The sequence below is a fragment of the Mustelus asterias genome, chromosome 21, assembly GCF_964213995.1.
Source record: "Mustelus asterias chromosome 21, sMusAst1.hap1.1, whole genome shotgun sequence".
NCBI lineage: Eukaryota > Metazoa > Chordata > Chondrichthyes > Carcharhiniformes > Triakidae > Mustelus > Mustelus asterias.
In genome coordinates, this window is record NC_135821.1 from 29220145 (window position 1) to 29238779 (window position 18635).

At 49.4% G+C, this 18635-nt stretch overlaps 1 protein-coding gene across 1 annotated transcript; it reads right to left on the reverse strand.

The window, feature by feature from the left end:
• Positions 1–1834: 1834 nt before the first annotated feature.
• Positions 1835–17593, reverse strand: gsg1 (germ cell associated 1). The gene is made up of 5 exons (XM_078238432.1): positions 17308–17593; positions 10408–10455; positions 7536–7688; positions 2204–2315; positions 1835–2111 (listed from the first exon to the last, which is right to left on the reverse strand). The coding sequence occupies exons 1-5, from the start codon at positions 17591–17593 to the stop codon at positions 1835–1837; spliced, it is 876 nt and encodes a 291-aa protein (XP_078094558.1).
• Between the last annotated feature and the right edge of the window lie 1042 nt (positions 17594–18635).

The following is an 18635-nucleotide window of genomic DNA, read 5'->3' on the forward strand; positions in this document are numbered from 1 at the left end:
ACGAATCTGTATCAACATTTACTTCACAGAATAGAATCATAGAATCCCCACAGTGCAGAAGGAGGCCATTCGGCCCATCGAGCCTGCACCGACAACAATCCCACCCAGGCCCTATCCCTGTAACCCCATAAAATTACCCTGCTAATCTCCCTGACACTAAGGGACCATTTAGGATGGCCAATCAACCTAACCCGCTCATCTTTGGAGTGGGAGGAAACTGGAGCGCCTGAGGAAACGCACGCAGACACGGGGAGAAGGTGCAAACTCCACACAGAGAGTCACCCAAGGCTGGAATTGAACCCAGGTCCCTGGCACTGTGAAGCAGCAGTGCCAACCACTGTGCCGCTGTGCCACCATTTGTTCCAGCACTTTCAGATATTCCCACTTTCTGGCTCACAGTATTGAACCAGTTGTTTGGTAACATGTTTAGTGATCAGAAGGCCATAGGACAGCTTCAAAGGGTCGAGACCGCAGAGACCATTCCCTCCGGGATAACCTAGTGCCCTCTACTATACCCAAACCTCTCCCCTCACTCATGGCACCTTCCCATGCAGAAGGTGTAACACCTGTCCCTTTACCTCTCCCATGTTTACCATCCAAGGCCCAAAACATTCATTCCAGGTTAAGCAGTGTCTCATTTGCACCTCTTTCAATTTGGTCTATTGCATTTGCTGCTCCCAATGTGGTCTCTATATCAGAGAGACCAAGCGTAGACTGGGTGATGGCTTTGCTGAGCACCTTCGGTCTGTGTGCAATCAGGACCCTGACCTTCCTGTTGTTCGCCATTTTAACACACGATCCTGCTCCCATGCCCACATATCTGTCCTTGGTCTGCTGCAATGTTCCAGTGAAGCTCAACGCAAACTGCAGGAACAGCATCTCATCTTCCGGCTGGGCACTTTACAACCTTCCGGTCTCAACATCCAATTCAACAACTTCAGATAATTAGCTCTACCCCACCTCCACCCCCTCTGTTTTCATTTTATTTAATTTTTTACTGTTCTCCACCTTTTATTTCTTTATTTGTCTTTCTTCATTTTTCTTCCCCCCACTTTTTCCCCCAACTTTATCCCCCTTTTCTTACCTTTGCTCCCCCCTTTGCTTCCCCTTTCCCCCTTTTTCTAAATTTTACCTCTCTCCCACTCATTCCCACCACCCCCCCACCCCACCCCTCCCCCCACATCTTCATCTGCCACAGTTTACCCTCTGATTTCAGCTTCTCTGCTGTTTGGCCATTCGCACCCTTTATTCTCTCTATGGGCTGCCATTAGCAGCCTTTCTCCTGGTTTCTGTGGCTATGACTCATCTTTCATTCCTTCACCCTGCAGTATAAATATCTCCCACTTTCTCTGCCTCTTATCTTTGACAAAAGATCATCTGGACTCGAAACGTCAGCTCTTTTCTCTCTTTACAGATGCTGCCAGACCTGCTGAGATTTTCCAGCATTTTCTCTTTTGGTTTCAGATTCCAGCCTCTGCAGTAATTTGCTTTTATTCAAAGGGTTATTGGAAAGATGAGTAAAACCGCACTCCGATACACAGGATGCCCTGGGGCTACATCCTGCTTTCAACCAATTCCCTATCAATCAATACGTCAAAACCAATCAGAATCTGCAACCATCCACTCGTCAATGTCCAGCCGTGAATCACAGTCAGTGTTAGCCCACTCAGCTGGAGTGGGGTTCAACGCCAAACCCCTGGAGGGGTCACTGTGCCCACAGCTCAGGATGTTTATTGGGAAATGCTTTTACATTGACAGTGTTTCGAAGGGAAACTACACATCACATCAACAAAAGCAAACAGCCGAGGCAACCGGCCGCAGACTCCGACACCCATTAGCAATGTTCATCCCCCAGGGAATCGGCAGTCTCCGGCTCGTCCGCCACTGATCTGCCCATCAGGAGATTCGGAGCCGCATTGGAAAAGACTTCAACAGAGCTGGAGATTGAGTGGCTGGTGTGGCCTGAGAAATAGTACAGCTCCTCGGGCCTCCGCTTCAAGCTGCGTTTGTAGATTTTCTGCGACTGGTGGAACTCGAGGACTGTCTTGGTGTAGATGTTCAGAGCCGTGACTGAAGAAGCCATGCAGAATGTGAAGGAGACCCAAGCCAAGCTGCAAAACAGCCAAAGGTTAGCGAGGGGACAGCCAGTGAGGCCGCACTGCAAACTAACAATGAAACATGCCCTTCACTGCTCGGTACTCACTAGAAGGACCAGCCAAAGTCCCAGCGGTGTGGTCTCCAGTCCTCTGGCCCTTGGCTCGCTGTCACTTGGAAAACTTGTGTGTACATCATGTGGGCAACCATTCCCAACAGGCCTGGGAATAAAGGAATAGCATCACACACACCCACACTGACACAGGCACACCGACACACCCACACTGACACAGGCACACCGACACACCCACACTGACACAGGCACACTGACACACCCACACTGATACACCCACACTGATACACCCACACTGACACACCCACACTGACACACCCACACTGACACACCAACACTGACACACCAACACTGACACACCCACACTGACACACCCACACTGATACACGCACACTGACACACTTCACTACACACACCCACACTGACACAGGCACACCGACACAGGCACACTGACACACCCACACTGACACACCCACACTGACACAGGCATACCGACACACCCACACTGACAAACCCACACTGACACACCCACACTGACACACCCACACTGACACAGGCACACCGACACACCCACACTGACACACCCACACTGACACACCCACACTGACACACCCACACCGACACAGGCACACTGACACACCCACACTGACACACCCACACTGACACACTTCACTACACACACCCACACTGACACACTTCACTACACACACCCACACTGACACACTTCACTACACACACCCACACACACACCCACACTGACACACCCACACTGACACACCCACACTGACACACCCACACTGATACACGCACACTGACACACTTCACTACACACACCCACACTGACACACCCACACTGACACACCCACACTGACACACGCACACTGACACACCCACACTGACACAGGCACACTGACACACTTCACTACACTCTCCCACACTGACACAGGCACACCGACACACTTCACTACACACACCCACACTGACACAGGCACACCGACACACTTCACTACACTCTCCCACACTGACACACTGACACACTTCACTACACACACCCACACTGACACAGGCACACCGACACACTTCACTACACTCTCCCACACTGACACAGGCACACTGACACACTTCACTACACACACCCACACTGACACAGGCACACCGACACACTTCACTACACTCTCCCACACTCACACAGGCACACTGACACACTTCACTACACTCTCCCACACTGACACAGGCACACCGACACACTTCACTACACACACCCACACTGACACACTGACACACTTCACTACACACACCCACACTGACACAGGCACACCGACACACTTCACTACACTCTCCCACACTGACACAGGCACACCGACACACTTCACTACACTCTCCCACACTGACACAGGCACACCGACACACTTCACTACACACACCCACACTGACACAGGCACACCGACACACTTCACTACACTCTCCCACACTGACACAGGCACACCGACACACTTCACTACACTCTCCCACACTGACACAGGCACACCGACACACTTCACTACACACCCCCACACTGACACAGGCACACCGACACACTTCACTACACTCTCCCACACTGACACAGGCACACCGACACACTTCACTACACACACCCACACTGACACACCGACACACTTCACTACACTCTCCCACACTGACACAGGCACACCGACACACTTCACTACACACACCCACACTGACACAGGCACACCGACACACTTCACTACACTCTCCCACACTGCACCCTCCCGCACCGACACACTTCACTACACTCTCCCACACTGCACCTTCCCGCACTGGCACACTTCACTACACTCTCCCACACTGCACCCTCCCGCACCGGCACACTTCACTACACTCTCCCACACTGCACCCTCCCGCACCGACACACTTCACTACACTCTCCCACACTGCACCCTCCCGCACCGACACACTTCACTACACTCTCCCACACTGCACCCTCCCGCACCGGCACACTTCATTACACTCTCCCACACTGCACCCTCCCGCACCGGCACACTTCACTACACTCTCCCACACTGCACCCTCCCGCACCGGCACACTTCACTACACTCTCCCACACTGCACCCTCCCGCACCAACACACTTCACTACACTCTCCCACACTGCACCCTCCCGCACCGGCACACTTGTGTTAATGTTCTTGCAGAGACTGATACTCAACTGTACTGACACTCAAAAAAGCTGAGATGCACACTAACCAGCTGACACACACTGACACACTCACACTGATACACTCTCACACTGATACACTCTCACACTGATACACTCCCACACTGATACACTCTCACACTGATACACTCTCACACTGATACACTCCCACACTGATACACTCTCACACTGATACACTCACATTGATACACTCCCACACTGATACACTCTCACACTGATACACTCCCACACTGATACACTCTCACACTGATACACTCTCACACTGATACACTCTCACACTGACACACTCTCACACTGACACACTCTCACACTGATACACTCTCACATTGATACACTCTCACACTGATACACTCACATTGATACACTCCCACACTGATACACTCTCACACTGATACACTCACATTGATACACTCCCACACTGATACACTCTCACACTGACACACTCTCACACTGACACACTCTCACACTGATACACTCTCACATTGATACACTCTCACACTGATACACTCTCACACTGATACACTCACATTGATACACTCCCACACTGATACACTCTCACACTGATACACTCACATTGATACACTCCCACACTGATACACTCTCACACTGACACACTCTCACACTGACACACTCTCACACTGATACACTCTCACATTGATACACTTTCACACTGATACACTCACACTGATACACTCACATTGATACACTCCCACACTGATACACTCTCACACTGACACACTCTCACACTGACACACTCTCACACTGATACACTCTCACACTGACACACTCTCACACTGACACACTCTCACACTGATACACTCTCACACTGATACACTCCCACACTGATACACTCACATTGATACACTCCCACACTGATACACTCTCACACTGACACACTCTCACACTGACACACTCTCACACTGATACACTCTCACACTGATACACTCTCACACTGATACACTCACACTGATACACTCCCACACTGATACACTCCCACACTGATACACTCTCACACTGATACACTCTCACGCTGATACACTCTCACGCTGATACACTCTCACGCTGATACACTCTCACGCTGATACACTCTCACACTGATACACTCCCACACTGATACACTCTCACACTGATACACTCCCACATTGATACACTCCCACACTGATACACTCTCACACTGATACACTCTCACACTGATACACTCCCACACTGATACACTCTCACACTGATACACTCACATTGATACACTCCCACACTGATACACTCTCACACTGATACACTCCCACACTGATACACTCTCACACTGATACACTCTCACACTGATACACTCTCACACTGACACACTCTCACCCTGACACACTCTCACACTGATACACTCTCACATTGATACACTCTCACACTGATACACTCACATTGATACACTCCCACACTGATACACTCTCACACTGATACACTCACATTGATACACTCCCACACTGATACACTCTCACACTGACACACTCTCACACTGACACACTCTCACACTGATACACTCTCACATTGATACACTCTCACACTGATACACTCTCACACTGATACACTCACATTGATACACTCCCACACTGATACACTCTCACACTGATACACTCACATTGATACACTCCCACACTGATACACTCTCACACTGACACACTCTCACACTGACACACTCTCACACTGATACACTCTCACATTGATACACTTTCACACTGATACACTCACACTGATACACTCACATTGATACACTCCCACACTGATACACTCTCACACTGACACACTCTCACACTGACACACTCTCACACTGATACACTCTCACACTGACACACTCTCACACTGACACACTCTCACACTGATACACTCTCACACTGATACACTCCCACACTGATACACTCACATTGATACACTCCCACACTGATACACTCTCACACTGACACACTCTCACACTGATACACTCTCACGCTGATACACTCTCACGCTGATACACTCTCACGCTGATACACTCTCACACTGATACACTCCCACACTGATACACTCCCACACTGATACACTCCCACATTGATACACTCCCACACTGATACACTCTCACACTGATACACTCTCACACTGATACACTCCCACACTGATACACACTCACACTGATACACTCCCACATTGATACACTCCCACACTGATACACTCTCACACTGATACACTCCCACATTGATACACTCCCACACTGATACACACTCACACTGATACACTCTCACACTGATACACACACATTAATACTCACAAACTGACACTCATGCAAAGATGCCGCAAACACAGACTCTCACTAACGTCAATAATTACACAGTCACAAACACATAGTGATCTTCTGACACATATTTGGACACTGTTACATACTCGTGTCATCACGGATGGAGTTACACACATGCGAACACAATGTCAAACACAGTAAGCACACAGTCTCTCACAAATGCACACAGATGCACACTCTACCTCACTGACAGAGTCCGCAATATGAAAACTATCACAGAATATGTTGGAGTTCTATCAGTATTGACAGGAGTGTATCTATATCATAGAATCATAGAATCCCTACAGTGCAGAAGGAGGCCATTCGGCCCATCGAGTCTGCACCGACCACCATCCCACCCAGGCCCTACCCCCACATATTTTACCCGCTAATCCCTCTAACCTACGCATCTCAGGACTCTAAGGGGCAATTTTTAACCTGGCCAATCAACCTAACCCGCACATCTTTGGACTGTGGGAGGAAACCGGAGCACCCGGAGGAAACCCACGCAGACACGAGGAGAATGTGCAAACTCCACACAGACAGTGACCCGAGCCGGGAATCGAACCCGGGACCCTGGAGCTGTGAAGCAGCAGTGCTAACCACTGTGCTACCGTGCCGCCCCACAATATCTTCAGAAAGTTTGTTAATATTTACTGGGGATCCTTGGTGGCTGGAAGTAGGGTATCAATACTGACAGGAAATTCCCAGGAGTGTTTGATAGGGGACATCACAGAGGGAGCTTTACTCTGTATCTCACCATGTGCTGTCCCTGTCCTGGGAGTGTTTGATGTTGACAGTGTAGAGGGAGCTTTACTTTACTCACCTGTGGACAGTCCGGTGGTTTTAGACACTCACTTACCAGACAAGACAGAGAAAATGGCTGCAAATGCATTGAGTTTCAGTCCGCAAGTGGGGTTTCCTGAGAAACACAAATCCAACCCCATCAGCAAGAAACTAATGGAGAGCAGGACAATGTAGAGAACCTCCGAGACCAGCGAGAGCCACAGGATACCTGTCCCACAGGGGAGAAGGGGAAGATTGAGGGGGCTTTGGACATTCAGTAATTATCAGTCTCAATGTGTGATAATTGCATCTTCATTATAATCCAGTGAGAGAATGTGGATTAAAGAGGGGAATGAGTGGCAAACAGACAGGACAGGAGACTTGAAGAAAGAGAGTGCAGAGAACAGCAGCGAGAGATAGAGTGAATTGGATCAAAACAGAACAGGACAGGAGATACACAAAGTGAGAGAAAGAAGGGAAACCAAGACACGGGGAAGGAGATGAGTTGAAGAGCAGCAGGAGACGGAGATGAAATGTATAAAATTCTATCAGGACTGGACAGACTAGATCCAGGGAGGATGTTTTCCTGGTTGGGGAATCTAGAACTAGAGGGCACAGTCTCAGGATATGGGGTAGACGATTTAGGGCTGAGATGAGGAGAAATTTCTTAACTGAGGGTGGTGAATCTGTGGAATTCCCGACCACAGAAAGCTGTGGCGGCCACATCACTGAATATATTCAAGAAAGAGATCGATCAATTTTTAGATTTTAGTGGCATCAAGGGGTATGGGGAGAAAGCAGGAATGTGGCATTGAGAAAGAGGGTCACCCATGATCATATTGAATGGCTGAGCAGGCTCAAAGGGCCAAATAGAACCAAAGAATCCCTACAGTGCAGAAGGAGGCCATGTGGCCCATCGAGTCTGCATTGACTCTCTGACAGAGCATCTTACTCAGGCCCCATAACCCCACACATTTACCATGGCTAATCTTTGGACACCAAGGGGCAATTTAGCACAGCCAATCAACCAAGCCTGCACACCTTTAGGCTGTGGGAGGAAAGTGGAGCACCCGGATGAAACCCACGCAGACACGGGGAGAACGTGCAGACTCCACACAGACTGTGACCCAAGCCGGGAATCGAACCCAGGTTTCTGGCGCTGTGAGGCAGCAGGGCTAACCACTGTGCCGCTGTGCCGCTCCTACTCCTCCTATTTTCTATGTTTCTATGAAACTGTGAGAAACAGATATACAACAAGCCAGAGAGAAAGAATAAAAGAGAAAAATAGAGAAACGCAAGGGCGGAGAGAGAATGACAGGTAAATAATGAGACAGACAGAAGTCTACAGATTAATATTGAGCCACTCACAAAGGGCAAGGACAGTGATGGAGGAGAGAGAGCGAGGTACAGGCCAGATTGGAGAAAGCGGATAGAGTCAGAGACAGTCAGAGAGCACAGGCCACTGAGCCACTGATATCTTGTTTGAAACAAGACGGTGTATAACCTCTATCACCTCCCAAAAGGACAAAGCAGGAACTGAGCAGAGTCCTTTGTTTCAGTGAGATTTACACTTCAACACAACCCTCTCATTCCCAAAGTGAATTTTATCTTTGTTTTTGTTCAACCCTGGATTTAAAACAAGATACATCATCAAGAATTCACCCCCCCCTCACCCTCCCCATCCTCGACTCCCTCACACCCATCCCCTTCCCCCGCACCCAAACCCCTCCTCCTCACCCTTCCTTCTCCCCCTCCCCATCTGATGAACCATCAATTTACGAGGACTCCTGCGAGTGAGTGAAAATAACAGGCTTTTAATCGCAAAGAGCTGGAACACACCATTGTAGCTAACCTGGCCCAGACTGAGGCAGGGGGGAGGAACCGTCACCTTTATACCTCGTTCAGGTGGAAAGGGAGGAGTCTCGGGTCAGGTGCAGCAGGGGTGTGTCCAGGCATACAACATGTAATTACAGTGGGTCACCACATTATCCACAAACCCTTCCCCCTCATCCAACCCTCTCCCCGTCCCCCATCCCCAACCCCCTCATCCTCTCCCTCACCCTCCCCATCCTCATCCTCCCCCTCACCCTCCTCCTCACCCTCCTCCATCCTCAACCTCCTCCCCCTCAAACCCCTATCCCTCATTCAACCCCCTCTCCTTCCCCATCCCCAACCCCCTCACCCTGCCCCCACCCAAACCCCTCACCCTCCCCCTTTTCCTCACCCTCCCCAACCCCCTCATCCTCTCCCCCACCCTCCCCCATTCTCATCCTTCGCCTCACCCTTCTCCTCACCCTCCCCCATCCTCAACCCCTTCCCCCTCAATCCGCTCCCCATCATCCAACCCCCTCTCCCTCCCCATCCCCAACCCACCCCCTGCCCCACCCAAACCCCTCACCCACCCCTTGCCCTCCCCTCCCCCTCCCCTTTCCCTCCCCCTCCCCCTCCCCCTCACCCAACCCCTCACCCTCCTCACCCTCACCCTCCCCCATCCCCAACCCCCTCATCTTCCCCCTCACATTCCCTCTCACCCTTGCCCTCTGCCTCCCCCTCCCCCATTACTCCCCTCACTCTCCCCTTCACCCCCCATCACCCATCCCCCTCAAACTTCTCCCTCACCCACCTCCCTCCCGCTCCCCCACCCCTCTCACCCTCTCCTTCACCCACCCTACAGCTCACACGCACCCCCTCCTCACCACTACACTCCTCCCTCCACCCTGCCTATCCCCACTACTCCACTCACCCCCCCAACTTCCCTCCCGCTCCACCTCACCCTCCCCCTCACCCACCCCACAGCTCACACACGCCCCCCCCCCTCATCCCCACTTCTCACCCCCAACCTCCCCCATCCCTAACCTCACTATCCCCTCCACCACCCCATCACCTCCCCTCTCCCTCCTCCATCCCTCCAATCCACAGCCCACCCTGATGAACTGGTGCTCTCTCACCTTGCTGTGTGCTGGGAGTCAAATCTATAAAACTCCGACACTTCTCCCCTGAAAAGAAAGACAGGCGGTTATTCAACTTAAGAATGAATCTGTGCATCCCCCTCTCTGTCCCAGCACAGTTCCTGTACTGGCTGGGTGTGGGACCCAGGATTTAATGTCACTATGATACACCCAGCTAGCAAAAAGCCAAGCTCAACAATTGCCTTCCTGAATGACTGGTGTCCACGTGGTGTAGATACCCCCACAGCGCTGTAAAAGGACCTCCAGGATTTTGACCCAGCAACAATGAAGGAACAGCGATAGAGTTCCAAAACCATATGGTTTGTGACTTTAGCCTTTTGTGTGTTGGTGTTCCCATGTCCCTGCTGCTCTTGTCCTTCTTGGGGGTAGAGACTGGAAGATGTTGTTGAAGGAGCTTCAGTGTGATGGTGACACATCGCTGCCACTGTTAGACTGTGAGCTTTCCATAGGTAATCATAGAAACCCCGCAGTGCAGAAAGTGGCCATTCAGCCCATTGAGTCTGTACCGACCCTTCAACAGAACTTCCCATCCGGGCCCTATCCCCTTAACCCCATGTATTTTTCCCGCTACTCCCCCCTAACCTCGGCATCTTGGGACACTAAGGGATAATTAGCATGGCCAATCCACCTAACCTGCACATCTGTGGAGAGTTGGAGCACCTAGAGGAAATCCACACAGACATGGGGAGAATGTGCAAACTCCACACTGACAGTGACCCGAGGCTGGAATTGAACCCAGATCCCTGGCGCCGTGAGGCGGCAGTGCTAACCACTGTGCCACTGTGCCGCCCAACGGTGTGGAATTGGATGAGAAGCCATTGCAGGTGATTCTCTGGCGATGACTAGATAGCTAAGATTGCATCCAGATAGATGTCGATGGACACAGCTGGACAATGGAAAAGAGGAGTGGGAGGTGAATATTGCCGTGTCAAAGACCACTAACAGGTCTGGATGAATGAGGGCCAGTAGTTTACTAGACCATAGTCACATTGAATGTCATTCGGGACTTATGAGTTCATAAGATATATGAGCAGAATTAGGCCATTCGGCCCATCGGGTCTGCTCCACCATTCGATCATGGCTGATATGCTCCTCATCCCCATTTTCCTGCCTTCTCCCCATAACCCTTCAACCCATTACCAATTAAAAATCTGTCTAACTCCTCCTTATATTTACTCACTGTCCCAGCATCCACCGCACTTTGGGGGAGTGAATTCCACAGATTCACAACCCTTTGGGAGGAGTAGTTTCTCCTCAACTCTGTTTTGAATTTGCTACGCCTTATCCTAAGACTATGACCTCTCGTCCTTGAATGTCCCACACAGGAGGAAGCATCTACTCCACGTCTACTTTATCCACACCTTTTATCATCTTGTATACCTCAATTTAATCTCCCCTCATTCTTCTAAATTCCAGAGAGTATCGGCCTAAACTAGAACCATAGAACCATAGAAAATTATAGCTCAGAAACAGGCCTTTTGGCCCTTCTTGTCTGTGCCGAACCATTTTATGCCTAGTCCCACTGACCTGCACTTGGACCATATCCCTCCACACCCCTCTCATCCATGAACCCGTCCAAGTTTTTCTTAAATGTTAAAAGTGACCCTGCATTTACCACTTTATCCGGCAGCTCATTCCACACTCCCACCACTCTCTGCGTGAAGAAGCCCTCCCTAATATTCCCTTTAAACTTTTCTCCTTTCACCCTTAACCCATGCCCTCTGGTCTTTTTCTCCCCTAGCCTCAGTGGAAAAAGCCTGCTTGCATTCACTCTATCTATACCCATCAAAATCTTATACACCTCTATCAAATCTCCCCTCAATCTTCTACGCTCCAGGGAATAAAGTCCCAACCTATTCAATCTCTCTCTGTAACTCAGCTTCTCAAGTCCCGGCAACATCCTTGTGAACCTTCTCTGCACTCTTTCAACCTTATTTACATCCTTCCTGTAACTAGGTGACTCGGTAAACTGTTCAATCTCTCTTCATACGTCAAACCCCTCATCTCTGGAATCAATCTAGTGAACCTCCTCTGAACCGCCTCCAATGCCACTACATCTTTCCTCAAATAAGGGGACCAAAACTGTGCACAATACTCCAGGTGCGGCCTCACCAATGCCTTGTGTAGTTGCAACAATACTTCCTTCCCTTTATATTCTATTCCTTTAGCTATAAATGCCAACATTCCATTCACTTTATTATCTGACTTGGGGCCAGGGGCTGGGATCTCACCCGAGAGATTCAAACATGGGGGTGAATTTTCCTGTTCCGCCCACCCCAGGAATCGGAGCGGGTGAGGGGTGGACCATGGACCTCAGTTTTGGGGTGAGCGTGGCTGGAAAATCCTGCCCCATGGAGTTCTGGGCATTTGGGAGGCTCATGTTTGGGAGGCAAATATCTGTTGAAGGACTTTGCAAGGGAAAGGGTGGTTGGAACTGGAATGGCAGTTTGCAAAGTCAGAGGAGTCACGGGTAGTTTCTTTTGTGGAGATGGGTGATGCAGATTTGAAGGGAGATGGGGGTACCATTAATAATATCGACAATAACTCTTTGCTGGATATTGTGACAGGAGCCAACATTCCTGACGTGCCAGTTCTGTAAGTGTTGGTTCTATTCAACATGGACCCGAGTTTGTTGCGAGGTTAAAATCTCGATTTATTTTTTCACAGAACCTGATGTGAATATCCTGCATTTTCTGTTTTGATTCCAGAATTACAGGGGTTTGTTTTTTAATCTTTACCTTGAACTCTGTAACCCTGTTATTAATCTTCTCATTTCATAAAAGCTTTTTCATTCTTTATGAAATCACTTAATCGCATAAAACACTGACTTGATATTAAAACCTAAACTCGACACTATTATGGAGCAATAGCTTTGATGGATTTCGAGGGACGATAGATAAGAGGGAGAAGGAACAATAGGTGGGGTGAGAAGTAGTGGAGATGAGGAAAGATTCAAGTGAGGCATAATCACTGGCATGGTCCTATTGGGCTTAACGTTGTTGCATTTTCTAGAAATTTCTATGCAATCGAATCATTCAATCAATTAAAAAAAAACCTCAACAATTTATAGGCAGACCAGAGGAAACGAAGCCAGATTACACACATACCAATAAGGAGCAGGAGTAAGCCACTTGGTGCTTCACAGTGTGAGGTTAGCGCTGCTGACTCGCCAGGGACCCGGGTTCGATTCCCGGCTTGGGTCACTATCTGTGTGGAGTCTTCACGTTCTCCCCGTGTCTGTGTGGGTTTCCTCCGGGTGCTCCGGTTTCCTTCCACAGTCCAAAGATGCGCAGGTTAGGTGAGCTGTCCATGCTAAATTTCCCCTCAGTGTATCAGAACAGGTGCCAGAGTGCGGCGACTAGGGGACTTTCACAGTAACTTCATTGCAGTGTTAATGTAAGCCTACTTGTGACAACAATAAATAAACTTAAAATCCTGTCAAGACCTCTCAGGATATTGTTTGTCTCAATCAAGTCACCTCTTAACTCTTCTAAACTCCAGTGGATACAAGCTCAGTCTGTCCAACCTCTCCTCATAAGACAATCCGCCCAATATAGATTCTCGGATGAACTGGGATTAACTACACCACAGTTCTCACTTGCTGACCAGCAGATAACATGGAATATTTTGCAAAATAAATTGAATCCACATTCAAGGTTAAGTAAATGCTCACAACAAACCATTTCAGCACACAGCACCATCAACAGCTCATCTGTCTGATCTGGAGTGTCTCTTCCTGAACCCTCACCATTACCTCTGGTGTCTCCCCATCACCCCATCCCACTACCCCGCACCCTTCGTCCAAGGACCTAACCTCGTCCCCCTCTTATTTCTTCTATATGTAGAATCATGACATGATTACAGTAAAGAAGGAGACCATTCAGCCCGCCATGTTCATGCCGCCTCGCTGCAAGAGCATCTCAGCTAGTCCCACTTCTCTGCTTTTTCCCCATAGGTCTGCAAATGTTCCTTGTTGGATAATTTCCCAATTCCTTTTTGAATGACACAATTGACTCCGTCTCTATCCCACTCTCAGGCAGAGTATCCCAGATCCTAACCACTCACTGCATTAAAAAGATGATTTTTCTCACATCGCCTCTGGTTCTTTTGCCATCCACCTGAAATCGGTGTAATCTGATTCCTGACCCTTCCACCAATGGGAACTCAGCCTTCAACACCATTATTCCTGCAAAATTCATCTCCAAACTCCGTGGCCTGGGGTTTGACTCCTGCCTCTGTGACAGGCAGTGCCCCGCAAGGCTGTGTTAAGGTGCCACTGAAATGTCACTATTGTATCTGCTTCTCCCACCCCCTCTGGCAGCGCATTCCAGGCACTTACCACCCTCTGTGTAAAAAACTTACCTCTCAAATCTCCTTTAAACTTTCTCCCTTTTACCTTGAACCCATGTTCCCTGGTAATTGACATTTCTACCCTGGGGAAAAGACTCTGACTATCCATTCTATCCATGTTTCTCATCATTTTGTAAACCTCTATCAGGTCGCGCCTCAGCCTCAAGTGAAAGCAAACCGAGCTTATCCAACTTCTCCTCATAGCTAATACCTCCAGACCAGGCAACATCCTGGTAAACCTCTTCTGTATCCTCTCCAGAGCATCCACATCCTTCTGGTAGTGTGGCGACCGGAACTGTATGCAATATTCCAAACATGCTAAAGTTGTATACAGCTGCAACATGACTTGCCAATTTTGTACTCTATGTCCCAACCAATGATGGCAAGCATGCCATACGCCTTCTTGACCACCTTATCCACTTGTGTTGCCACTTACAGGGAACTGTGGACCTGTACGCCCAGATCCCTCTGTATGTTAATGCTTCTAAGGGTTCTGCCATTTACTATATAATTCCCTCCTGCATTAAACCTTCCAAATGCATCACCTCGCATTTGTCCAGATTAAATTCCATCTGCCATTTCTCCACCCAAGTATCCAGCCTATCTATATCCTGGACCTGAGTTCAATTCCCAGCTTGGGTCACTGTCTGTGTGGAGTCTGCAAATTCTCCCCGTGTCTGTGTGGGTTTCCTCTGAGTGCTCCAGTTTCCTCCCTCAGTCCGAAAGACGTGCTGGTTAGGTGGATTAGCCATGCTAAATTCTCTCTCAGTGTACCCGAACAGGCGCTGGAGTGTGGTGACCAGGGGATTTTCACAGTAACTTCATTGCAATGTTAATGTAAGCCTACTTGTGACACAAATAAATAAACTTTAAACTTTTAAAACTCTTCTACGACCAAGCCAGTTCTGTACCCTTCTTACCAGCTCACTGCGGACCCCGTGCAACTTCACCTTCTGTATCAGCCTGCCATGAAGAACCTTGTCAAAGGCCTTGCTAAAGTCCATGTAGACAACATCCACTGCCCTACCCTCATCAATCAGCTTAGTCACTTCCTTAAAAAACACAATCAAGTTTGTGAGACACGACCTCCCCGCACAAAGCCACGCTGCCTCTCGCTAATAAGTCCATATTTATCCAAATGTGACTAAATCCTGTCCCGAATAATCTTCTCCAATAATATTGTTGATGTTTTTTGTTGGAGTTAAGATGCCAGCCTTTAGTGACGTCTTGCTCTATCTCTGAGGGATCACTGAGGGAGAACACAGAAAGAACTTGCATTTTTATTGCAGCATCGACTTCTCAAAGTGCTTGTCGGAGCACTTTGGCACTAGGCACCTTTGTAAGGTAGAAACTATGGCAGCCAGAGGGAGACAGTGACCCAGTGGTAACGTCACTGGCGCATAATCCACTGGTGCTGCTCTGGGAGGGGAAAGGTTTTAGAACCCACCATGGGAAAACATTTAAATAGTGACTTTTAATGGGCGTCTTGACAAATACAGGAATAGGATGGGAATAGAGGAATATAGTCCCCAGAAGGGTAATGGGTTTTAGTTCAGTCGGGCATTTAAGACATTTAAGACTTATCTTGATAGACATGAACAAACGGAAAATAGAGGAATACAAGCAGTTGGTTTAGATAGATAAATGTGATCGGCGCTTGGAGGGCCGAAGGGCCTGTTCCTGTGCTGTAATTTCCTTTGTCCTTTGTTCTTTGTACTGAGGGAGTGCTGCACTGTCAGAAGGTCAGTGCTGAGGGAGTGCTGCACTGTCAGAAGGTCAGTGCTGAGGGAGTGCTGCACTGTCAGAGGGTCAGTACTGAGGGAGTGCTGCACTGTCAGAGGGTCAGTACTGAGGGAGTGCCGCACTGTCAGAGGGTCAGTACTGAGGGAGTGCCGCACTGTCAGAGGGTCAGTGCTGAGTTAGTTCTGCACTGTCAGAGGGTCAGTACTGAGAGAGTGCTGCACTGTCAGAGGGTCAGTACTGAGTTAGTTCTGCACTGTCAGAGGGTCAGTACTGAGGGAGTGCTGCACTGTCAGAGGGTCAGTACTGACGGAGTGCCGCACTGTCAGAGGGTCAGTACTGAGGGAGTGCTGCACTGTCAGAGGGTCAGTGCTGAGTTAGTTCTGCACTGTCAGAGAGTCAGTACTGAGAGAGTACCGCACTGTCAGAGGGTCAGTACTGAGGGAGTGCTGCACTGTCAGAGGGTCATTACTGAGGGAGTGCCGCACTGTCAGAGGGTCAGTGCTGAGTTAGTTCTGCACTGTCAGAGAGTCAGTACTGAGGGAGTACCGCACTGTCAGAGGGTCAGTACTGAGGGAGTGCTGCACTGTCAGAGGGTCATTACTGAGGGAGAGCCGCACTGTCAGAGGGTCATTACTGAGGGAGTGCCGCACTGTCAGAGGGTCATTACTGAGGGAGTGCCGCACGGCTATAGGGTCAGTACTGAGGGAGTGCTACACTGTCACGGTTGGTCCATTGCCATGTCAGATGCAATCAATATGATGTGAAACTTGATCTAAGTGGTCAGACCTGTTCCAGTAATATTCTCCTCACAGGATATCCAGATTCCTGTATGGAATGATCGGAAGGTGAAGCGGTCGTCGCCTGTTTCCCAGTTGTACCCGCTGTCTCCCACGCTGCTGTTGGCATCATCCTCCACGCTCAGAGGAATAGTGCAGTCTGTCATCCTCATCTGAGTACAGGTGGGTTTCGGCACTTTCTGAGTCCCCACACACCAGTAGGTGCTGATCAGAGCCGTAGCCGAGAGACTCACAGCTAGAAAGTTCAGCAGAAGGGAGAAAGAGTCTCGGTTCATGGACAACCTTCCCATCACAATGCCCCGAATTCCTGAAACACAGAGACAAACGGCTTGGATAAGGAGCGTCAATTAACATCCCTTGATCAACATAATGTTGCACAACCATTTCCAGAGGTTGCCTGAATTCAGTGTGCATCAACATTTTATATTTTAGATCAATAACCCGACATTAAATGTACTGTCAGTGTGTCAGTACTGAAGGAGTGCCGCACTGTCAGAGGGTCAGTACTGAGAGAGTGCCGCACTGTCAGAGGGTCAGTACTGAGGGAGTGCCGCACTGTCAGAGGGTCAGTACTGAGGGAGTGCCGCACTGTCAGAGGATCAGTACAGTACTGAGAGAGTGCCGCACTGTCAGAGGGTCAGTACTGAGGGAGTGCCGCACTGTCAGAGGGACAGTACTGAGGGAGTGCTGCACTGTCAGAGGGTCAGTACTGAGGGAGTGCCGCACTGTCAGAGGGACAGTACTGAGGGAGTGCTGCACTGTCAGAAGGTCAGTACTGAGGGAGTGCCGCACTGTCAGAGGGTCAGTACTGAGGGAGTGCCGCACTGTCAGAGGGTCAGTACTGAGGGAGTGCCGCACTGTCAGAGGGTCAGTACTGAGGGAGTGCCGCACTGTCAGAGGGTCATAGAGCCATAGAGGTTTACAGCATGGAAACAGGCCCTTCGGCCCAACTTGTCCACGCCGCCCTTTTTTTTAAAAACCTCTTAGGCTAATCACAATTGCCCGCATTTGGCCCATATCCCTCTATACCCATCGTACCCATGTAACTATCTAAATGCTTATTAAAAGATAAAATTATACTCGCCTCTACTACTACCTCTGGCAGCTTGTTCCAGACACTCACCACCCTCTGTGTGAAAAAATTGCCCCTCTGGACACTTTTGTATCTCTCCCCTCTCACCTTAAACCTCTGCCCTCTAGTTTTAGACTCCCCTGCCTTTGGGAAAAGATATTGACTACCTAGCTGATCTATACCCCTCATTATTTTATAGACCTCTATAAGGTCACGCCTCAGCCTCCTACGCTCCAGAGAAAAAA

Coding starts and splice junctions, on each gene's coding strand:
- gsg1 (XM_078238432.1), bottom strand. CDS start 17,593: ATGAACCGAGACTCTTTCTCCCTTCTGCTGAACTTTCTAGCTGTGAGT. Junction 7,689..10,407: donor GACTCCCAGCACACAGCAAG/GTGAGAGAGCAC, acceptor CCTGTGGGACAG/GTATCCTGTGGCTCTCGCTG. Junction 2,112..2,203: donor GACTTTGGCTGGTCCTTCTA/GTGAGTACCGAG, acceptor GCTGTTTTGCAG/CTTGGCTTGGGTCTCCTTCA.